We start from the raw sequence: 24,666 nt of genomic DNA on the forward strand, positions 1-24,666 counted from the left end.
ATGCAGTCCTTCAGTCTGGATATGTTTTTCAGCTGGTAAAAGGCTGTTTTAGTGATGAATTTAATATGATTGCTGAAGGTCAGGTCTGAGTCTATTAGTACCCCAAGATTTCGAACTTGGTCTTTAGTTTCTAAAGACAGTGGCTCAAGCTGTTTTTTTTTAACAGCAATCCTCTTTTCTTTATTGCCGAAAACAATGAGCTCCGTTTTGTTTTCGTTTAGCTGAAGGAAATTTTGGTTCATCCAGTTGCTAATTTGCTCTAGAGAATGACACAATACGTTAATAGAACTGCTGTCATTTGGGGATATTGATAAATACAGTTGTGTGTCATCTGCATAACTATGATAGTCGACATCGGCGTTCTGAAGCATTTGACCCAAAGGTAACATATACAGACTGAACAACAGGGGTCCAAGGACTGACCCTTGAGGAACCCCACATGTCATGGCCTTTCGATCAGATTCAAAATTTCCAATAGTCACAAAGTAACTCCTTTCCTCCAAATAGGACCTGAACCATTTAAGGACTGTTACATTTAACCCCACCCAAGTTTCCAGCCTGTCTAACAGTATATTATGATCAGTCGTGTCAAATGCTGCACTGAGGTCCAACAAGACGAGCACCGATACCTTCCCTGCCTCAGTGCTCAATCTTATATTGTTCAGTACTCTAATCAGAGCTGTTTCTGTACTGTGATGAGGTCGGAAACCTGACTGGAATTTATCCAAAAGTCCGTTTAAGCTCAAGAAATTGCTGAGTTGATTAAAAACCACTTTTTCAACTATTTTAGTTACGAAGGGAAGGTTTGCGATTGGCTATAATTTGCTTGCAGGGAGACATCAAGTGTTCTCTTTTTTAGAATGGGCTTGACGGCGGCTACTTTCAGAGATTTAGGAAGCTCACCTGATTGAAGTGAGCAATTAATTATTTGTTGTAAACGATCTGAACAGATTTCACAATGGTTTTGAACAAGCCAGATGGTATTGAGTCAAGACAGTTCGTGGAAGGTTTCAATTACTGAACCAAGTCTACTACAGTATTTTGATCCACTGAGTCAAATTCTGTCATGATAATTTAATTATTCCTAGGTGATTTTAAGTGCTGCATAATTTTGTTATTTTGCTGGTTTATAACAATGTTTGACCTGATAGCTTGTACTTTTTCACTAAAGTAGCAGGCAAATTCATTGCATTTATCTGTTGAGAGGAGTTCTGGCGCTGTTTGATTTGGGGGATTTGTGAGTTTGTCAACCACGGCAAATAGAGTGCGTGTATTGTTGAGGTTCCTATTAATAATTTCAGAAAAGTGTTGCTGTCTAGCTATTACTAACTCTTGGTTAAAATGACAAAAAGACATTGTCTGTACAGGTCAAAATGAACTTGGAGTTTAGTTTTTCTCCACTTTCACTCTGCTTTTCTGCATTTAGATTTCAAAGTCATTTTGTTGGTAGCACACCTCCAAGGTGTTTTAGTTCGGGATGAAATGGTCTTAGTTTTAATAGGAGCAACAGCATCCAAAACATTTGAGCTTTTTGAGGTGAATTCATCCAGAAGTTCATTAACAGTCTCTGCATTTACAGTTGGTGATGCAGCCATTAATTCCATAAACATGTTGCTTGTATTCTCATTTATGTACCTTTTTTTAATAGAGACAGTAGTTGTTTGAACTTCTGGGATTGTTTGTAATTCAAAAAACACACAAGAATGATCTGAAATAGCCAGATCTTCCACCTCAACAGATAAAATGTCAACACCTTTAGAGATGACGAGATCAAGAATGTGACCTTGATTGTGTGTTGGACCTTTTACATGTTGTGAGAGACCGAAAGTATCAAGTATATTACAAACTTCTTTGGTATTTTTACCCAAGTTGTTGTCAACATGAATGTTAAAGTCTCCAGTTAAGACCAGATAGTCATAGTTGGTACAAATTACTGACAGCATTTCTTCAAATTCCTCCATGAATCGAAAGTTACGAATGTAACTACGGTTCTATGAGTCCCGAACGACCGCCAGGTGGCAGTGCTGTAACCAGCATGGAATTCCCCTTGTCGCGATAGCGTCATCGAGTAAGAATTACAAAAATGCTCGGACGTGGTTCCGACTGACGTCGCACCGTATATAAAAGGGAACGTCGCCAGAACACATCCTCTAGAACCTTTCTCGCGCAAACCAACACGAGGGTTCTGAGTGACAAGCAATGCTGGCGATCGTTCGGGACTCATAGAACCGTAGTTACATTCGTAACTTTCGTTCTATTTCGTCCTTCCCGACCGCCAGGTGGCGGTGCTGTAACCAGCACGGAACGCCAAATACCAGCGATGTCATGAAGACCCTGCAAAATGTACCTCACAACGGGGCCTCCGCAGGAGCACGAACCACGTCCAGTGGATGAGGAGAGGTGACATCCAAAGCTGTAGAACCTTGAGAACGTGCAGGGCGACGACGACGAGGCAGCCGCACAGATGTCCTCCAAGGGCACGCCTCTCAGGGCAGCCCACGACGTAGACACACCCCTGGTGGAGTGACTGCGAACCGCCATCGGAAGGGAGCGACCAGCGACTCTATACAAATGTCGAATCACATGTCCGATCCATTGAGAGAGGCGTTGTTTGGAAAGAGCGGCCCCTTTTGTTGGGCCGCCGTAAGACACAAACAGCTGGGTGGATGTACGGCAGCGTGTCATAGCCTCCAAATAAGAACGGAGTGCCCTCACAGGACAGCAGAGGCCTGGAGCAGCCTCTCCGTCCATTGAGGTCGGAGGAAAACGCGCAAGGCGAATAGGGCGATTGGCATGGGAGCCCGACAAAACCTTGGGCACAAAAGCCGTATTTGGCCACATTGTGACCCCTGCGTCGTTGGGGTGCCAAAGCAGGCATTCTGGACTAACAGAAAGAGCGTGGAGCTCCCCCACCCGCTTAGCGGAAGCGATCGCAAGTAGAAACGCCGTCTTACGAGACAACCACCGCAACTCCACCTCGGCCAGCGGCTCAAAGGGGGGTTTGCACAGTGTGTCGAGAACCAAGCGAAGGTCCCAGGCGGGGACCCAAGGCGGGTTCCGCGAACGAAGGCGAAGGGCTCACTTAAGGAAGGAAGACACGAGACCATGGCAACCCACTGATTAGCCATCAAGCGTAACATGGCGAGCCGAAATCGCCGCCACGTAGACTTTGATAGTAGAAGGGGAGCGCCCCCTTGTCAAACACAGATTGAAGGAACTCCAAAACAGCCGGAATAGGGCACGTCACGGGGTCCGATCCGCTGTTGGCACACCACTCAGTAAACAACTTCCACCTGTTAGCATACAGCAAACGAGTGGAAGGGGCCCTGGCAGTCAGGATCGTGTGCCTGACAGACGCCGAGCACGCCGTCAACCCTGAGTCACGCCCTCCAGCGGCCAGACACACAGCCTGAGCCAACGTATGACAATGACGATGTTTGGTTCACCTTTTACCAAAAGACTAAGATATTCAAATGACTTAAAGTCTCCCGATAACATTTCTTTACACTGAAATAGAGATTTAAAAATGGCAGCAAGTCCCCCGCCTTTTTTGCCATTACGACATTTGTTCATGAAACTAAAATTTGTTGGTGTTGCCTCATTCAGAACAGTGTTGCAGGAACCTTCCGTTAGCCATCTTTCACTGAGGAGAAATAAGTCAAGATCATGTCATAATAATGTCATGAATCAACAATGATTTGTTAACTAGTGATCTTGTATTTAGTAGCGCAAGTCTCATAGTGGTAATCGGAGAAGCAGGTTTAGTCAGAAGTTGACAAGCTATACTGACTCGGTTTGTAGCTTCTGACTTATTTCTTCTCATTTCTTTTGCCAACTTTCTATTTCTTGTAATCACAGGAATGCTATGTATTAATGTATGTATGAATGTATTAGCACAGATTAATCACACTTTTGACCGCAGATGATCCTATTTAGCAAACAGTGGAAGGTTACATTAAAGGTAGCTGTTGGAGTTTGAGCAATAAACATAACTACATGCATTAAAGTAAAGCATTTAATAAATGTTTACATATGCCGTAGGTCATTTTTCCCCATTTTAAATTATGCGAATAATTAATTGATTAGAAAAAGCAGGATGAGCGTGTGCAGTGTATATACATTTTTGAAGATGTCTTCATAACATTAAATGTCGAAAAAATTAACACATAAAAGGTGCGCTTCAAATTTAGTGGGCAAAATATGTTGGGGGGGGGGGGGGCTTTTTTAAGTCAGTGATTATTAAGTCAGTGATTAATCGTGATTAATCAAAATTCTAAGATGTGATTAACGATTAAATTTAATAATTTGACAGCTCTAGTTATTACTGACCAATAGGGGTGGGTGACATGGCCTAAAAATCATATCCCGATATTTCAAAGAAATTTGCGGTGACGATATTTTTGACGATATTGGTAACAATGACTGAACAATAGATTTGTGATTGACACTTCAGAATAATAGAACTTTTAGTGCAGCAACAATATTTAAGCCACCATTTTTTTTTTTCAGAATTGAAATGTAAACAAAGTGCAAATATACCAACTGTAATGGAATAAAATGGAAATAAAAACAGGCCAGGTAGTGTTTAACCTGCGAATTATAACATAACTGCTTAAAGTACATTTATTTAGCAAATACAATGAAATCACATACCTTCAGAAGTTAGTGGCAAATTACATGAGTCAAAAAAGTCCACTATTTTGTTAACTTTGTGTTCCTATTTGAAATGCTGTATTGTATTAAGTGTTACGGCTCCCCCTATTGTTGAACAGAGGGAAAGGTTAGACATGCGCAGTGGATGTTTGATGGGTGGTTTTTGGTGTGATGGTGGAAGTGATGTTCAACTGTGGAGAATAAAAAGTTTAAAAAGGCAACAAACGTCGTGTTTGATTAGTACAAGTCAACATTGGTAGCAGAGGATGGTTTGAGGATGGCTGCGAACTACAAGGTACCGCCGAAGTTTGACGAAACCAGACCGTATGAGAGTTGGAAAAATGAAATCAGCGTTTGGAAAAGGATCACGGAGCTGGACAAGAAAAAGCAAGCGCTTGCTTTGGCTTTGGGGCTGGAAGGAAGAGCCCGCGAAATCGCCATGGAGATTCCAGCTGACGACTTGGACAAGGATGATGGTATGGAGACATTATTAGCTAAACTGGACGGTGTTTTTCTAAAAGAGGAAAAGGATCGTACTTACGAAGCCTATTCTCATTTTGATCGAATTACGAAAGACAGCTCCGTTTCAATGGAATATTACATCATAGACTTTGAACAGCGTTACAACCGGATGAAAAAATATAACATGACACTACCTGATGCTGTGTTAGCATTTAAGCTGCTGGAGACGGCTTGTCTCGACGAAAAAAACAGACAGCTCACGCTAACGGCATGCACGGAGTTGAATTTCTCGTCAATGAAATCTGCGCTCAAACAGATTTTTGGAACGAAAACGACAAGTTCGTCGAACACGATACAGCTGAATCAGGACGCAGCTTTTCTCACGGATCAACGAGAAATAAAAGGAAAACGAAACACGTCGTTCAAAAGTGGTCAAATCAGGACACCGCTACCAGGCACCAATCCATTGGATAAATTTGGCAAACGTTCGAGGTGTGCTGTGTGTCAAAGCACATTTCATTGGGCCAAAGACTGCCCCCATAAGAGGAATGAGCAAGTAAAAATAATTGAAGATGAAAATGTGGATGAAGTGAACATAACATTGTGGACACAGGACCCCATGTCTGACTCAGAAATTTTTTTGACTGAATCTTTTGGAACAGCCATTATAGACACGGCGTGCACTCGCACAGTATGTGGTGAGATGTGGCTGGAGAGCTATGTTAATCAGCTCAGTCAAGAGCAAGTCAACAAGCTGATGAAAACAGAGCACCACAGTTGTCGGCCATTTCGTTTTGGTGATGGCAAAACAGTATATTCCAACAGAAAAGTGAGACTTCCGGCTAAAATAGGACAAACAAGATGTAATATTGATACAGAAGTGGTCAATGTTGACATTCCCCTGTTGTTGAGTAAAACATCCCTCAAGAGGGCTGGAGCAATTCTAGATATGGAACATGACAAAGTGGTAATGTTTAAGCAAACAATACCCCTGGAGTTCACCAGTTCGGGACATTACTGTGTGGACATAAGAGATGAAGATGACACTGGGAATGAAGTGAAGGATTTGCAAACAACAACTAAAGAAGAAGTCCTTTTGGTGACTGAAAATATGCGTCCAGATGAAAAGCACAAAGTCCTGCTCAAGCTTCACAAACAATTTGGCCATGCATCAGCAGACAGACTGCAGAAGCTTATTCAAAGTTCAGGGAACAAAGAGAAAGACTGCCTCACTATTTTGCAACAAATAGTACATGACTGTGACATATGTCAGAGATACGGCAAAACTAAGCCAAAGCCAGCTGTTGGACTGCCACTAGCTTCAGAATACAATGAAACAGTGGCAGTGGATCTGCACGAGTTGGAGCAGAATGTGTGGTACCTTCATGTCATCGACCAGTTCTCACGCTTCAGCGCAGGAACTATAGTGAAAACCAAGAAGGCATCCGAAATCGTCAACGCCTTCATTCACACGTGGATAAGTGTGCATGGACCTCCACAGCGCATCTTCAGCGACAACGGTGGAGAATTCAACAACGAGGAATTCAGGGACATGGCGGAGAATTTCAACGCAGAAGTAAAGACGACAGTGGGGTACAGCCCTTGGAGCAATGGACTATTGGAGAGACACAATCAGATTCTTACAGCCATCATCCTCAAGGTAAAACAGGACAATGGCTGTGATTGGCAGACTGCTCTGGACTGGGCCCTTATGGCGAAGAATTGCATGCACAGTGTTCATGGGTATAGCCCCCATCAACTTGTATTTGGTCAAAATCCTAACCTACCTTCTCTGTTAGTCGATAAGTCGCCTGCACTGGAAGGTACAACAATGAGCGCTAAGGTGGGAATACATATTTCTGCTCTGCATGCTTCTCGAAAAGCTTTCACTAAAGCTGACTGTTCAGAGAGGTTGAGGAGGGCACTGCGTAAGCAGCTCAGGCCAACAGATGAAAAATATGAAACTGGTGATAAAGTCTATTACAAACGAGTGCAGTGCAGAGTGGAAAGGACCCGGGGTCGTTATTGGTCAAGATGGAGTTGTTGTGTTTGTCAGACATGGAAGTGTGCTTGTTAGAGTGCATCATTCAAGGCTCAGTAAGACACACACACATGATTATTATAAAAGTACAGCAGTACAAAATGTTTGCAGTGAAATCAGGGGTGAAAATGTGCAAAGCAGGGTGACAGAAACTATACAGGATGTGACACACAGTGAACAGCAAGACAATGACGATGAACAAAATGGAGACAGAGAAACCAATGTAGGAGAAGGGGTACATCCAACAGAGACACAAATTGAGATTGAGCACAATGCTGTATATGATAATCCTGTCATCATTGACAGTGTAAAGTTGAAACAGGGACAGACTGTAACTTTTATGAAAAGGAATGAGGATGTCCCTATGAGAGCAAAAGTGCTTGGCAGAGCAGGCAAAGCCACAGGCCAGTATAAAAATTGGTATAATCTCCAATATATTCAGTCTGATGGTAGCGACGGTGAAAAGGAAGCAGTTGATATGTCAGGTGTTGATCATCTCAACATTGAATCGGGAGTCATGAATGATGATGTACTTATTACAAAAGACATATCATTTGATGCAGCTAAACAGGAAGAGATCAAAAGCTGGTATGACAATGATGTTTTTGTGGAGGTAGAAGATACAGGCCAAAAGAGTATTTCTACTCGATGGGTATGTAGTCTCAAAGAAAGTGACAAAGGTATAGTACCTAAAGCCAGACTCGTTGCCAGAGGCTTTGAAGAGTTTAATATTCAAGAGCTACAAAAAGATTCACCAACTTGTGCATCTGAATCCCTCAGGTTGCTGTTGACCGTGATTTGTCAAAATCAGTGGAAAGTCCATTCTATGGACATAAAGTCAGCTTTTTTGCAAGGCATGGAGTTATCAAGGGACATTTATGTCCGTCCACCTCTAGAAGCAGGCAGAAATGGAATGTTGTGGAAACTAAAAAAATGTGTATATGGTCTTGCTGATGCATCACTATATTGGTATAACAGAGTCAAAGAAACAATGGAGAGCACAGGTATCAAGTATCAGAAGTGGATCCTGCAGTCTTCTACTGGTTAGACGAGAAAGGCAAAGTTACTGGTGTGCTTGCATGCCATGTGGATGACTTTCTATGGGCAGGTTCATCAGACTTTTCTTCTGATGTGATATCTCAACTTCAGTCAGCATTCCATGTTGGACGTGAGGAACACGACAATTTCCGTTATGTGGGAATGGATATTGTTTCTGTTAATGGTGTGATACAGATGCATCAGCACGGCTATATTGAAAACTTGCAACCGATTCACATCCAACCAGCGCGTGCTATACAGAGGGATTCACCTGTAAATGAAACTGAAAGAGAGCAACTTAGGTCTAAGATAGGACAGATCTTGTGGGTTGCTAAACAGACGAGACCTGATGTAATGTTTGACTCGTGTTGTTTGGCATCCAGTTTAAAAGATGCCACAGTGCAATCTATTCATGATGCAAACAAGGTCATTCGGAAACTCAAAGCTGACAAGGTGACACTGAAGTTTCATCATTTGGGGAATGGTGATTTAAAACTAACCCTTTTCAGTGATGCTTCATTAGGAAACCTCCCGGATGGCGGTACACAAGGTGGTACATTGATCACCCTTATGGGAGATAAAGGAAAATTTTGTCCTTTTAGTTGGCAATCCAAGAGGATTAGACGGGTGGTTAGGAGCACCCTCGCTGGTGAAACACTTGCAATGTCAGACGGTATAGACAATGCTGTTTTCCTTGCAGCACTCTTCTCTGAGCTTACCACAGGGACTACAAAACTTAATGCTCCTGGGTTGGTCTGTGTCACTGACAATCACTCTCTGTATGACGCCCTCAAATCAACAAAACAAGTCACAGAGAAAAGGCTGCGATTGGACATTAGCGGAATCAAAGAACTCCTTCACAATAAGACAGTTAAAGAGGTGCTCTGGTCAGTGACAAAGGCTCAACTAGCTGACTGTTTAACAAAAAAGGGAGCATCACCTCTGTTCCTCTTGAAAGCACTCAGTGTAGGACTGTGGTGTTCAATTTGAATGTGTTTGCCCTCTTTAATAAAAAAAAACAAACAAACAAAAAAAAGAGGGGTAGTTTGTATGTTTGAATTTATGGGTTCTTTTACTGTTGATGTTTTGTATGCACTTTGCTTATTTTTTTTATTTGCCCCTGCTTCTATCAGTAAGAATTCTGATGTCTTTTTATTTTCTTTTTTTTTTAAGAAAGAAGAGGGAGATTGTTAACTTTGTGTTCCTATTTGAAATGCTGTATTGTATTAAGTGTTACGGCTCCCCCTATTGTTGAACAGAGGGAAAGGTTAGACATGCGCAGTGGATGTTTGATGGGTGGTTTTTGGTGTGATGGTGGAAGAGAAGCAGGTGTTCAACTATGAGAATAAAAAGTTTAAAAAGGCAACAAACGTCGTGTTTGATTAGTACAAGTCAACAATTTTCTCCTGTGTAGTTGAGCCTCATGTTGTTAGGGGGGAATCGCCAATGATATGGGAGCAGCCAATTTGTGGCGTCATGCCTTGTACATCGCAGGCAAGTTTATTGTTAAAAAAAAATGTTTTCCCTCTGCGATTGTTTAGGCTGTGGTTATTTTAGCCGCAACCTCCTCCAGCGTTATTTTGCCGTGAATGGCTGGTTGTTTAATCAGAGGAGTGAGAAATTGCCGCGTTTCCTTGGAGACATTACTAGCGGGTATGAATAAGACAAATATGCACTTTTCCCTAAAAGTGCGTTGATAGAAACGTGCACGCCTTCTCGTCGATAGCATATTAGCTTAGCGGTCGATTAGCGTCATAAACTCACGTGAATTAGATGGTGAATTACCGGTCACGGTAAAAAATAAACACCGCAGATTGTTGATCTTGGCCAAACAATACGTGACCGCTTCAGTATTAACCAACCACAGTCTGTTTTTTTTTTTGTTTGTTTGTTTTGTTTTTTGTTTTGTTGTTTTGTTTTTTTGTTTCCCATAAGGAGTGCGTCTAATGCACTTTTGTCCACCCCCAACCACACGCGCTGCTTATATGTTTACGGCAACAGTTTTCCTGCACAATTTGAAAACGATTGTTTTTTGGTTGTTGTTGTTTTTTTTGTTTTTTTGTTTGTTTTGTTTATTAGCATATCTGACCATATCTGACCTCTTGTAGCAAAACAGCATCATAACGAAGCTCACTCCCATTTTGTTGAAGACGCGACAGAAGTCACAGAACTGGCTGCTCTTGCACACGCTCCTACATTGTTTTTTGTGCAGCAGCGACCAACGTGTGTACGTCCAAGTTGACACGAAGACGTATAATGTTACCATTACGTCATCACGTCAATTTCGTGATATGTCAAATTTTTATCATCAAAAAAAATACACCGGTAATATCGTAGACGATATTTTTTGGAACATCCCTACTGACCAAATACATCCATCACAATTAATATGCCATATACTGTAATCACATTTTAAAACAGGGAACCTCTCATCAAAATTTGTGTGCAACTCTTGTTTACTAGGTGGTGACGCATCTATAATCCCCATGAACGGGAAGCAGCTTGACCCGTGTCCTCCTGTCACGTCTCTGAAGAATGATCAAGGGACTGTTGGAGTCTTGAAAAGAAAAGCAGAACTACCTATTCTATGGCAAAACTCCAAGCTTTCCTCTGTTGAAGAAAATTCCCCCAAACAGACAAAACTAGAGGATATTGAAGAATATTCCTTGCCTTCGTCCTCATCTACACGTCATGATGAGCCTTCACAGAGCCCATCTGCAAAAACACATGTTGGTACTATCTCACATGCATGAGTTGATTTGAAAAAACAGTGCTTCTTTAAAACTTAGCCCTATCATCTGTGCTGGGCTGAACTCACAGGTCCATGATGTTTTCAGAACAGGAGCCAAATCTGTACCGGGTGGCCAAGCTGACCCTCTTCAACCAGGGCTGGGCTACCATAGCACAGGGCTACTGCGGGTAAAGCCCGGGCGAGGAGAGTCAACTCTGTCTCTTTCGTGCAGTGATAAGATGGCTCGCTGGGGGGTGCTGGGCTTCCAGGGAGCACTTCTGTCCCACTACCTGCAGGAGGCGCTCTACTTTAGCGCCGTGGTGGTAGGAAAGTGCCCCTTTAGCCACGAGGCCATGCAAAGAGCTTTGATCACAAGGTGAGGCAAGGTGTTTCTGCTCACAGTAATATTCCCAAAGTCGACAATCATGTTATTGAGAACGCTTATATTGTGTTTGTCCTGTGCTGTTCAGATGCTCCCATATGTCAGATCTCCCTGCCGGTTTCTCAGTGTCTCAACCACTTTTTCTCCACTCGAAATTGGAATTTCCATTCAGCCGGGCCCAGACAGAGCTCCAACACAAGGCTGGACAAGGATGCATCACAGCCTGTGGGGCAGGTAGTGTGGTCATATAATCATACGATGTTTGTCTGAAACGTTCCACGACTGGCGTCATAAAATCCAAGTTAATAACTTGGAGTAATCTCCCTGCAGTCAGCACACTTTCCTAGCCTTCATTAGGGGTGTGCCATCTAAAGCACCCCACGATTCGATTCGATTACGATTAAGGGATTTGATTATTGAGCGATTATCACGTCACTAATGATCATCACCTTTATCATGATTTTTATTGCATCTTTTTTTTACCCAATTTTTTTCTTACTTTGTGGCTACTCCATACTTTTAAAGTATATTTGTCAGTATTCATTTATTAAAGTAGCCAAACCAATTTATGTCCATTACTTTTTATTTCCAATCACCAAATGATCCAACAGGAATGATGCAAACGATACACATACAAAACAACACAGCCCTTAACTCTTTTACTGCCAAAAACGTGTAATGACGTATGATAAAATCCCAATGAATGCCGCCATAAACGTGAATTGACGTTTACTACTTTTTTTTTTTTTTCCCTCAGTGGGCAGTGCAACGTCTTGTGCAGCGCTGCCATGTCAGTGGGGTTGTGAAATCAAAAACAGCCACTAACTATGGCCAGCAGATGGCAGCATTGTATCTCTTTTCAATTGGCTCCCCGGTGTATCAAATTACAATGAAACATGACGGAATCTGATGAAATAGGACGTTTTTATGAATGACGTGAATGATCAAAGCATTTGTCACATTAAATCTAATTCACAGAGTGTCACTGAACAAAAAATATTAGCGTCAAAGTCACTGCTGTGCAGAAAATGCATCATAAAAAAAGCTCATTTTCTCTATTTTTTTTCTATTTTCGCTTATGTCACTCAAATGACCTAATTTCAAATGGTGATTACTAAAGAACGGAATAAGTTAGAAAATGTACTTGTTTTTTTTCGAATGACAGAATGGAATCCAATCTTTCATATGGTATCCACGATGGCTATGTAGTCACGGCACACAAATTCTGTTTACCTTGAAAGATTAGTGAAAATGCTTGAAATCGGCTGGCACTGTCGGGTTGTTTTTTGGATAACGTGTGGCGGTAAAAGAGTTAAGCTGCTCTTTTTCACAAGAAGGTGCAAAAACAATTGTTTCAAAGGCAGTACTTTTCAAAAATAGATTTATGTATTACAATCAAATAAGATTTACTCTGGTGGAATGAATTCCACATTTTCTGGAAAATATTAAACATAAAGTGCCTTTACAAATAAATAAGACTTCTTTCAACCAAAATACTTTGTGTGTTCACAGATTTCTCTACTTTTAGCAGCGGTAGTGTTCCATCATTAAATTATCATGGAAAATAATCGTTTTTAGACATTTTTTTATTTGAATCAAAACCAAAATGCTTCCAAACGCTAGCTTTTAATTCTGGAGAGAAAATCTATCAGTGTTCAGTGCAACTTCCAAGTGCAGTGCAAGTCAATGAGTTGTGAAATCAAAAACACCCAGTAACTATGGCCAGCAGATGGCAGCATTGTATCTCTTTTCAATGCGCTGCCGGTGTATGGGATTACTCAACTCACCTCAAGTTTATTTAACCTCGCAGCGGTAGCTGCTCGGCCGCTAACTAGAGCTGCGAATTACAATGAAACATGAAACAATCTGATGAAATAAAACGTTTTCAAGGCTGACGTGAATGATCAAAGCCTTTGTAACATTAAACCTAATTTGACGGAGCGTCACTTAACAACAAATATTAGTATCAAAGTCACTGTTGTGGAGAAAATTTATTTTTTCTTTTCAATTTTTGCTTAAATGACCTGTTTTCAAATGGTGATTAAAGAACAGAATAAGGTAGAAACATACTTTTTTTTCTAATGAAAGAATGGAATGTGATCTTTCATGTGGTACCCATGTTGTATATGTGGCAAAAGAACACAATATTCTGTTTGCTTCGAAAAATGAGTTGGAAAGCTCATTGGGTATTTATTTATTTATTTTTTGATAACGTGTGGCAGTAAAAGAACTAACTTCCGCTGCCGCTATCCTCACCATGTTCGTTTCTTTAAGTGTCCGGGCGGTAGGCATGTCTTTCACTTTCATTTCACAAGCTGCGATAGTGTTTCTGTCATTAAATTATTATGGAAAATAACCGTTTTTCCACATTTATGAATCGTAATCTAATCATCACATGTCAAACCTCGATGAATCTTAAGGCCTCAGTATGCTTCTGCGAGAGGCTCGCGTGGAGACGTTATGGCGTAGCTCCGCTCGTGCGTTTGCCTTCCGACTTGTGCGCAATACACATCGGTGTCTGCTGGAGTTTCACACCAAGTCCCGCTGTCGCTATGGCTGGGACGCCACAGAGTGCCGATTCCTCGACATTTTATGATGGATTCAGGAAGTTCAATTTAATTCAGAAACATGAAACAAAGTCGGGGGGAGAGTAAGTTCATCACCGTGGCAATTAATTATTGTCAATTTGCACCAGTGTCGGCCGTAAACTCGCCAAAACACAACAGCCACGCGCTTAGCAAACACAGATTTTTTTTTTTTTTTTTTTTTTTAAGTTCTTGTTGTTTTCCGCCTCTCGTCCCAGGCACATATCCACATGCACAGCCGTGGTCTCCGAGCAGGAAGTCGATTTGCGCCGCCAGTTGTCTTCACGGAAACTATCTGGGCAGGGGGCGGGGAGAGAGAGGAAAAAAAAAAGAAAAAACGCCATTGAACGGACCAATCCGAAGCGAGCTACGCCCCGCCATCTACGGCGTTCAAGGATTGGCGACGTGTGCACCGCAGCCGGCCACGAGCGACGCGGCACTTAAAATTCATGGCTCGCGTCGATCATGTGACCTACGGCGTTCATCAACGCGAGAGCAAACGTGGAGGCATAAATTAGGCTTAATACTAGATGTATTGGAACACCCCTAGCCTTCATGTACTCCTGGATTTTTCTTTTTTTTTTTTCTCTCTCTCTCTCTTCAAGATCCTTCACAGCTTTGTCGTCGCGACCATCTTAGTTTCAACCAGGTTTTCAAAATGTGACCTTTTGATGACACGCTTGATCTTAAGAAATTAGAGGCATGGCAATGTTCTTTTCAGTCAGGATCTGTCGCATCGTCTGATGAATCAAACACTGAAGGGGAAAACCCATCATGGAACTTTTCTGACACACCTTTTACACACGCGGCCAAACATAACGTGATGGTTTGGAGCGAGTACAGCCATGAAAGGGTGCTAGTGGATAGCCAAGCAAGGAGCAAAAATTGGCTGAATGTTCACATGTACTCCCTGTTAAAAGACCCAAAAAAAACACATCTTTTCAGATAGGGTTAATCCTAACCCTAACCCTTAACCCTTGCACAAAAAATAAATAAAAAATAATAAAAAAAATTCAGGCTGGTAAGCAAGACACACCATTTTAGCATTTTTCTTCGTCATTCATTATTGTCGTCCGGCAGTCGGGGTCGTGCCAAACAAAAATAAATAAATAAATAAAATGCTTACTTCCTCGGTTCAGCAGTGACTGGAACAGGCAGGATTGTCATCTGTCGGAGCATGAATGCATGGCCCCCAACAAACATGAAGGTGAAAGGCTTCACTTCACTGGCGTTAAACTGCTCTTTTTGACGGCCGCAAAAGTTGATCCCCATTCACGTTTATTCCTCTGACTTTTTGGCTTCAGGAAACAAATAAAGAATGCATCCTTCACATGTGGACGGTTGTAGTGTCTCGAGTGATTTCTGCAAGTTCCATAACAGCTTTGTTTACTCTGCATGGTTTTTTTCTGGAGATAAACGAGAACAAATCACAACTTGCATGGATCGTCAATGAGCCGGCTTCTTTTTGACCTCCTTCCGGTTCAAGCTGCTCAAGTCACGTGGCCTTGCGGTCTAAAATAGCATTCGTGCGGTACCCCATCACATCTTCTATTCAATGTTTATGGGTTTCAGCTGTCAGCTGGTGTAAAGTACCTGAGCAGCCACTTGACGTCACTGCCAGCGGCTTCAAACAAGGAGTGACCAAGAAGGCCCTGGGTACAGCAAAAGCAAGGTCATCATACAGTACTCTTGTAATATTCATAATTAAAAACAAATACATTGGATTGTTTTTCTTACTGCAGATTTTCTGTTAAAGTATTAATTATTGGATGTGTGTCCATTTTCCCTATCTCTCTTGCTCGCTCTCTCGCACGCTCTTTCCCTCTAGGTCTGCTTTGTGTAAATTGGAACTTTTTCATTCATTCTTGGTTCTGGTGTCGTCCACTGACGCTTCTTCACTTCCTGACTCTCTCAGGTACCACAACAAAGGCTCTTTCATAATATCACACGTTACCTTTAACCATCAATAAAACATCTGGCTGTTAATCTGCAGTTTATCTTTCAAATTGTTCATGAACTGTGAAACAGTAATGCAGAACTAACTGAAATATGTGCCCCTTTCTTAACTTATTTGCTCCTAAAAACGTATGAAATGTTCTATTTTAAATATTGCCATGGTCCCAAAAACGTATTATTATTTATTTATTTTTTAAATGCTAGAGCAGGGGTGTCAAACTCATGTTAGCTCAGGGGCCGCATGGAGGAAAATATATACCAAGTGGGCCGCAACGGTATATAACATAAAAAAGATTGTCGTCAATTATACCCAGATTTTCGCTATTTATGTGCCAGCCCTAAATTACGGAGCTCAACTGTAATCATATTGTTCCATAAATAATACAAATGCAAATGGAACATCGACCTGTTTTGCATATATATTGTTCCCAGAATGCACTGCATGGCTCAGTTAATGACGTTATAAGGACGCTAATCCTTGTCCTATGTAATTGAATTTGTCGTATTTAACAAGTTTGTCGGTCAAAAATGAAAAATAAATAAATAAATCCATCCATCCATCCATCATCTACCACTTATCTGGGGTCGATCGCAGGGGCAGCAGCTTTAGCAGGAAAACCCAGACTTCCCTCTCCCCAGCCACTTCAACCAGCTCCTCCGGCTGGCTCCCAAGGCGTTCCCAGGCCAGCCGAGAGACATAGCGTGTCCTGGCTCGTCCCCGGGGCCTCCCGGCAGTGGGGACATGCCCGGAACACCTCCTCAGGGAGGCGTCCAGGAAGCATCCCAACCAGATGCCCGAGCCACCTCAGTTGGCTCCTCTCAACACGGAGGAGCAGCGGCTAGACTCTGAGTCCCTCCCGGATGACCGAGCTTCTCACCCTATCTCTAAGGGAGAGCCCGGACACCCTGCGTAGGAAACTCATTTTGGTCACTTGTATCCGGGATCTTGTCCTTTTGGTCACGACCCACAGCTCGTGACAATAGTTGGAACGTAGATCGACCAGTAAATCGAGAGCTTTACCTTTCGACTCAGCTCCTTCTTCACCACAACAGACCGATACAGCGTCCGCATCACTGCAGACGCTGCACCGATCCGCCTGTCGATCTCTCGCTCCATCCTACCCTCACTCGTGAACAAGACCCCAAGATACTTGGACCTCATCCCCGACCCAGAGAGGGAACGCCACCCTTTTCCGACTGAGGACCATGGTCTCGGATTTGGAGGTGCTGATCTTCATCCCAACCGCTTCACACTCGGCTGCGAACCGCTCCAGTGAGAGTTGGAGATCCCGGCTTGATGAAGCCAACAGCACCACATCATCTGCAAAGAGCAGAGATGCAATGCTGAGGCCACCAAACCCCACTCCCTCGACGCCTCGGCTGCACCTAGAAATTCTGTCCATAAAAGTTATGAACAGAATTGATGACAAAGGGCAACCTTGGCGGAGTCCAACCCTCACCGGAAACGAATTCGACTTACTGCTGACAATGCGGATCAGACTTTGACACCGGTCATACAGGGACCGAACAGCCCGTATCAGGGGGCCCGGTACCACGTACTCCCCGGAGCACCCACCACAGGATTCCCTGAGGGACACGGTCGAACGCCTTCTCTAAATCCACAAAGCACATTTAACCCTCCGTGAGTCATCACCTTATCGTGGTGGAGGGGTTTGCGTGTCCCGATGATCCTAGGAGCTATGTTGTCTGGGGCTTTATGTCCCTGGCAGGGTCACCCATGGCAAACAGGTCCTAGGTGAGGGGCCAAACAAAGCATGGCTCAGAAGACTCCTCATGATGATAGACATAAATGGATCTAGTGTTCCCTTGCCCGGACGCGGGTCACCTTGGCCCCCCTCTGGAGCCAGGCCTGGAGGCGGGGCTCGAAGGCGAGCGTCTGGTGGCCGGGCCTGCACCCATGGGGCCTGGCCGGGCACAGCCCGAAAAGGCAACGTAGGTCCCCCTCCTCATGGGCTCACCACCTGTGAGGGGGGCCAAAGGGGTCGGGTGCATAGCAAGCTAGGCGGCAGCCAAAGGCGGGGGCCTTGGCGGTCCGACCTCCGACTACTGAAGGTAGCGCTGGGAAATAAATAAATAATTAAATAAAATAATAATAATTAGGGGTGTTAAAAAAAAAATCGATTCGGCGATATATCGCGATACTACATCGCGCGATTCTCGAATCGATTCAATAATCGTCAGAATCGATTTTTTTTTTTTTTTTTTTTTTTTTTTTTAGGATTCACACCTTGAGCATGGAAGAATGTTATATGAACGGCACATTAAGCCTTAATATTTTTATTTTAATGCTGTTCAAATGTGAAACAGATTGCAAACTGTTTGTGTACAGTGGCTCACGGTTATAAGCCTCAAGTTTTAGATAAATATATTCGTACAAATTTACTGATAGTATTTTCTAAATTTGAATGGAAAAAAATTGCAACAATCGACTTATAAATTCGTATCGGGATTAATCGGTATCGAATCGTATCGTGACCTGTGAATCGTGATACGAATCGAATCGTCAGGTACTAGGCAATTCACACCCCTAATAATAATGATGATTAAACAAACCGTAACTTTTAGTTGTGTGTAAAATCATCCAGGACGATTCCCCCGTACAAGTTGCATTGCTCATCTGAGGACTGCTTGTGAAATTACACATTTTATATATTTTGATTGTGGCCGGCTCATTAATTACTCCGGCATTACAATTTTTTTATTTTTATTTTTTTAACTTTACAAAATCAATTAATCAATTAATCAATTAAACCCCTTTGCGGGCCTGATCCGGCCCGCGGGCCTGATGTTTCACACCACTGTGCTAGAGCATAAAGAAGGCTTTGATGCAGCCTCTGAGCCGAAGACACTAGTCCAAAGTTTTGACTGTTCTCAAAATTGGATTTGTTGTTACTGTTTACATAGTAGGGCTGGGACAATGCGTCGACGTCATCGATGATGTTGACGCAAAAAATACGTCGACGCAATAAATGCACATCGATGCGTCACTTTTGGGGCCACCAAATATACGTTACTTTGCAGACAAAACACAGGGCGCTAAAAAAAAAAAAAAAAGAAGCAGAACGTACAATGCACTTATATTGTGCACAATTACAGTGTAGCAATGGAGGGCAACGATCGTTGTGGTTTGCGGATACCCGGAAGACATGACAAGCAAGCTACGTGTACCGGCAGGGGCCGGGTCAAAAATGGAGAAAGTGCGGAGTTTTTTTAATTTATTTATTTAATTATTTATTTATTTATTTTTTGTCGAAGTGTGAAGCAAGCTAGCAATGACGCAATACAATGATGACGCGGAAGCTGAGAAGCGGAATTGCCTCCTTTTTTTTTCTTCCGTTGTGCGCAGCGCGACGGGATACAGTTACTGAATCAAAAAATAGCAGCGACCGCAGCATCGAGTAGTAGATACGAGTCCGGGGAAAAGAAACGACCTCGTAATAAGACGTCCGAAGTATGGGAGTACTTTACACCTAAAAATGCAAAGTACTTGGCATACCATAAAAGCACAACCGCGATTAAGAGGAGGCACCCGGGAGCTTCTTGTGTGGAGAAGACATCGTAAGTTTTCAACTTTTTTTCTTTCCTTGTTGGCAATGAGTAACCCCGTCATTCATCCAAACTGCACCACGTAACTTGTGCTCCAGCCTCGCACACAGAACATGTACCCACTGCCCACTTTAACACACGCAAACGCACAGCCCTCACACACTCGCCTGTTGCTGACACTTTTTTTTTTAATTGACACAGACATGCACTCTTCAAATACGCGTAAACTTTTTTTTTTCTTTTTTTTCCTGTCTATTAATAAGCAACATCCATATGAAATGCCATATGAAAGGCTTTTTTCAGTGACTGGAAATATAGTCAACAAAAAAAGGGGCAAGCCTGACAGCTGAGCATGTTGAGATGCGAACATCCACTCCAACACAACATGACTACAACACAACACACACCTGAGCAGATGCACACAGAAAGCGTGAGAGTGGTGGTGGAGCTGTGTTGGTTTGAAAGTTGCAGCCGTCACCACTGCTGTTTTTTTTTTTTTTTTTTAAATGTTGATAAGATTTTGGTTCAGATTGTGGCTTTTGCATTTTAGTTATTAAAAGAGAGCTTTATTTTATTATTTCTTTATTGTAGGATTCCATTGCACTAGAGCTGTGTGCACTTTGTCGTATTGTTCAATAAAATTAATTTTTGAACTTGAATAAAAATATATTGGAAAGAAGAAAATTGTTTTACTCATGGAGATAAATTAGCATTAATTGCTATAGAGGTCAAATTATAGGGAGATAATCGGAGTCTAATCGAATTTAAAAGTGAATCGTTAGATTCATCGATGCATCGAAAAACTATTTTCTAGATTAATCGATTACAAATATAATCGTTTAACCCAGCCCTATTACATAGATCAACAATGTTCCTGGTCTTTTGACTTTTTATTTCTCTGTATATGTATCATTACTGCACTGCCATTTTATTGTATTAAAAACAGAAAAATATTTAGGAGTAATTAGTATTTTACCTCCACACCCGTCAATTTGACTGCTCTATTCATTTCAATGTACTTCTTTTGCGTTGCTGGGACGGCGGGGTTGCGCGGCTGGGCTTCCGTAGATGGCGCCGCTGGGCTTCCGTAGCAACTATCATTCAATACGGAGGCATTTGGCTTTTGATACAAGCTAACACCAATACAATACAATACAATCACAACAAATCAACATTCTTCCATTCTTACATACGCTTTGATGTTTGAAGCAGTTCTAGATGAGAGAGAACAGAATCAGTCTCCTTTCAGCAGTTGATCAGAGACATGATCTCAACATGCATGACGTCACACACGGTTGCTACAAGCTAAGTTTGCTTATAACCTAGCTCATAAACAAGCAGCTGCTGCGTTTGTGTTGAGCACCATACACACAAAAAGAATGGTCCAATTTTCCAGTCTCAACCAAACTGCCTCTCCTCAAAGCACCGGACCTCCATCTAGTCCACGCCCCGCGCACACCACCGCGCTTAACGTTCGGGTCCTCAGCTCCACCGCCATCCATCTTAGCTCACCAGCGTACTGTCCAGCAGCGCCGACCTCATCGCCGAGCAAAAAGGGGCTGTGAAAAATGATGCTTGTTTCCTGGTGCAAAAAAAAACAAGCGACCCGCATGTGCCCGGTGGGACAGTCGCATAGCACAGAAACTGTGCAGGTGCAGGCATGCCGCACCCGCCTGGCACCGACACTATCCCTCGAGGAATATCACGGCCAAAACGCCGAGAACAGTCCAGTCCAAATGTGATGCCCCGCCCCTGTGGGACCTGTTGGGTTTCGCACATTGCACTCAAGACTTTTTTTGTACATCGTGGGCTGTTATATATGTCTCCAAATTTTCGTAGCGCTAGGTGCTTCGTACAACCGGGAATGATTCATTAAGAAGGCTTTTTTTTCCTTTGCAAACAGTGCAATGCCACGGCAGCAGCATGCGACAAAATAAAAAGCTTTCAATAACTTTTCATCTTCAACAGCTTCAGATGAAACACGCCGTTAGAAGATGATCAGATAAATTCTGCAAGAGTAGTTCGTTAAAATAAGACCCCAAAAAACGGCCCAAAAATGGCAACAAGTTCCATTGTAAATAAAAATGGCTGACTTCCTGTTAGGTTTAGCATATGGCTTTCTTGGTGAAACGTACAACCGGGAATGCTTCATTAAGTAAGAATTTTGAAACGCAAAATTTGATGCCTCGCCTCTGGCGGACTTTCTGTTAGGTTTAGCATATGGCTCAAAAAGTGTTTTTTGTAGCTTGAGGGCTGTGACGTATGTGTCCAAATTTTCGTAGATCTAGGTGAAACGTACAACGGGAATACTTTAAGTAGTAATTTTGAAACTCAAAATTTGATGCCCCGCCCTCATCATATAGTATGTTGAAAACTTTAGATTTCTTTACCCTGATGTTGTCCCAGGTGTTGAGATTATACTGCCCAAGTTTGAAGTCAATCGGGTTAACCGTGTATGACCCCTGTAAATGTGCAAAAATGGGCCAAAACTGGACAATCAAATACTCATACCTCACTTCCTGTTTATTTTAGGGTACAGGTATCAAAGTCTTTTTTGTTCGTCTGGATGTGCTAATTAATTAAATAGCTTATTTAGGACGCGAAGAAACCGCAAGTTAATTTTGCCGTCATTGTATGATACGGTACAAGTCTCCGGCGGTCGTGGCTAGTAGCTAGCTGTTAAGGCCTCGTTATACTTCTATTAGGATGGTCATGGCGGAGCCCTGCTTGTGCATTTGCCTTCATACCTCTGCGCAGTGCAATGACAATTCACATCAGGCTCTGCTGCAGTTTCACTACAAATCGGGGTGTCAGTACGGCTGCTGTTGGCTAGGACGCCACAGAGTGGAGATTCTTCTGCATTTTATGACTAATTCAGGAAGTCGCTTTTCGTTTTCAAGAACAAGAAACAATGCTGGCGGGAGACTTGGCTCATTACCATGGCAATTATTTAATGCCAATTTGCAGCGGTGTCGGCCATAAACTCACCAAAACAAACAGCCAACGTGCTTAGCGGACACAGTCCCCCAAACATTTTTGACCAATTCAGGAAGTCTCTTTTCGTTTTCAGGAACAAGAAACAATGCCGGCGGGAGAGTTGGCGCATTACAATGGCAATTATTTAATGCCAAGTCGCAGCGGTGTCGGCCGTAAACTCGTCAAAACAAACAGCCCCCGTGCTTAGCGGAAGTCGTTCACCAAACTCAATGGTAACACATTGCAAACACAGCCATCTGCTGCACAGCCACTCTATGATGTTAAAATAACTCAAAAGGACTTGAAACTAAAAGTGTAGGACTTGTGAATCGCTTGAGACTTGTCTCGTGACTTGACTCGGGACTTGTCAGTCTTGACTCTGAATTTGACTCGTGACTTGAGGGCAAAGACTTGAGACTTACTTATGACTTGCAAAACAATGACTTCATCCCATGTCTGGGTTTCACAAATGTCATAGAATACGTGAACTTCGGGATATTTTCAACTGTGTAGGTGGCACTCCTTTTGCAACTTCATAATGTCTGTGTTGATAGTCATCTGAGCTGTGGTGAATGAAAATTGCCTGATTATATGTCCACAGGAGGACAGATCTACACACATATTTGGACTTCAAGGAGGCATCTGAGGCCTACCAACGAGCTTGGCAGCTACTTCGCAGTCAGGCGTTCCCTCTTTGGTCACGTAGTGACAGACACCTCCTGCTCTTCAAGTGTAACCCCAATCGCCATTAAGGTTACTGGGATATAAACTTATGATAGATTTAGGTTTGTGATTGTGTACTTCATCCCCGCCCCTCAAAACCAGATGTTACTCAAATTGAGCCCCAATGTACCTCGTGCCTCCACCAATAAACTTTCTCCTTCCAAACGTTAGTCCTGTTAGTCCGTCTGTATTTATTTTGCTTTTGACTCTCTGGCCAGCCCTCTGGGTAGTCGGAAAGCAGGTTTTGTGAAAACCCTGAGTTATCACAAGAAAAAGGGAAACTGAATTAACACCATCTAAATTCCAAAAGTTAGCACGTCCGCCTCCCAGTTCTGAGGACTCCGGTTCGAGTCCAGGCTCCGTCCTTCCTGGGTGGAGTTTGCATGTTCTCCCCGTGCCTTCGTGGGTCTTCTCCGGGTACTCCGGTTTCCTCCCACATTCCAAAGACATGCATGGCAGGTTAATTGGGTACTCCGAATTGTCCCTCGGTGTGCTTGTGAGTGTGGATGGTTCTTAGTCTCTGTGTGCCCTGCGATTAGCTGGCAACCAGTCCAGGGTGTACCTACTGACCAATGGCAGCTAAGATAGGCTCCAGCACCCCCCGCGACCCTTGTGAGGAGTAAGCGACCGAAACGTGTAGGAGGTGGGCAAAAGTATGCTCCCTGTAAATGTGCTAAAATCGTAAAAAATGGGACATTTAAAAATTCGTCGCTCGATTCCTGTTCATTTTAGTACAGGGGTCCAAGAGACTTTTTTTTTGTAGGTCTTGGGCTCCCTCATACACCTAAAAATTTTCAAAAATGTTGCTTAAATGTACAACCAGGGCTGCTTCGTTAAAAATTTCTAGGGAGCGCTATTCAGTCATTTTTGTAAAAATAGCACAATACATGATAAAATATTACTCATTTTACCAGGCCAGATGTGTGTGCCAAGTTTCATGAGTTTCTGTGCATGTTTAGACCCTCAAAATTGGCGTTGTTTTCTTGGTGAACAGTGCTTAGCCACGCCCACAGCGATTCGCGAAAACTCACAAACTTCGTATTGTGACATCATGAAGGCCGAAACGTTCTTCTGAGCAAATATGAGGCAGGTCCAGTTAACGTGTTTGGAGAAAAACGTTGAAGAAAATTCGTAAGAAAAAATATTGCCACTAGGTGGCGCTATAAGTAAGATGAAATACAAGTTCGTAGATGTCTTAAGGGGTGGACTCTCATCAAATGTGTGAAATTTTGAGAAGATAGGATCATCTGGGTCAAGTTAAAGCAGCTTTTATTGTCACGAAAAATCTTCAGAATTTGCGGCACCGTAGCGGCCACGCCCTTTGGCGAAAAGTTACAATATTCGGTGTGGGGCATGATCAACATCTTAAGCCTTTTTTGACCAATTTTCAACTGGATCCCTTCAATGAGCTCGGCACAGTAGCTCAAAACGTAAAGTATGACATTTATTGTCACCATTAGGTCGCGCTATATGTATAACTGAATTTTATCATATAAATGTTTTCAGGCCGTGACTATTAAGTTGCATGAGAAGTTTGAGATTTTTTTGGAGC

General features: G+C 42.7%; 1 protein-coding gene and 1 long non-coding RNA gene across 4 annotated transcripts in view; both read left to right on the forward strand.

Annotated features, from left to right (window-relative positions):
* Positions 1–24,666, forward strand: part of adat1 (adenosine deaminase tRNA specific 1) — a 196,257-nt gene that overhangs the window by 166,441 nt on the left and 5,150 nt on the right. For all 3 annotated transcript variants that reach the window (XM_077515462.1, XM_077515463.1, XM_077515464.1), the window contains 5 exons: positions 10,658–10,923; positions 11,015–11,301; positions 11,396–11,541; positions 15,465–15,564; positions 15,721–15,807. In XM_077515462.1, the coding sequence (XP_077371588.1) occupies positions 10,658–10,923; positions 11,015–11,301; positions 11,396–11,541; positions 15,465–15,564; positions 15,721–15,807 (886 nt within the window). The remainder of the gene's footprint in view (positions 1–10,657; positions 10,924–11,014; positions 11,302–11,395; positions 11,542–15,464; positions 15,565–15,720; positions 15,808–24,666) is intronic.
* On the forward strand, positions 18,082–23,284 carry LOC144015443 (uncharacterized). The gene is made up of 2 exons (XR_013282703.1): positions 18,082–22,624; positions 22,993–23,284. It is a non-coding gene; the product is annotated as an uncharacterized LOC144015443 (long non-coding RNA).

This window comes from Festucalex cinctus, chromosome 3 (assembly GCF_051991245.1).
Source record: "Festucalex cinctus isolate MCC-2025b chromosome 3, RoL_Fcin_1.0, whole genome shotgun sequence".
Taxonomy (NCBI): Eukaryota; Metazoa; Chordata; class Actinopteri; order Syngnathiformes; family Syngnathidae; genus Festucalex; species Festucalex cinctus.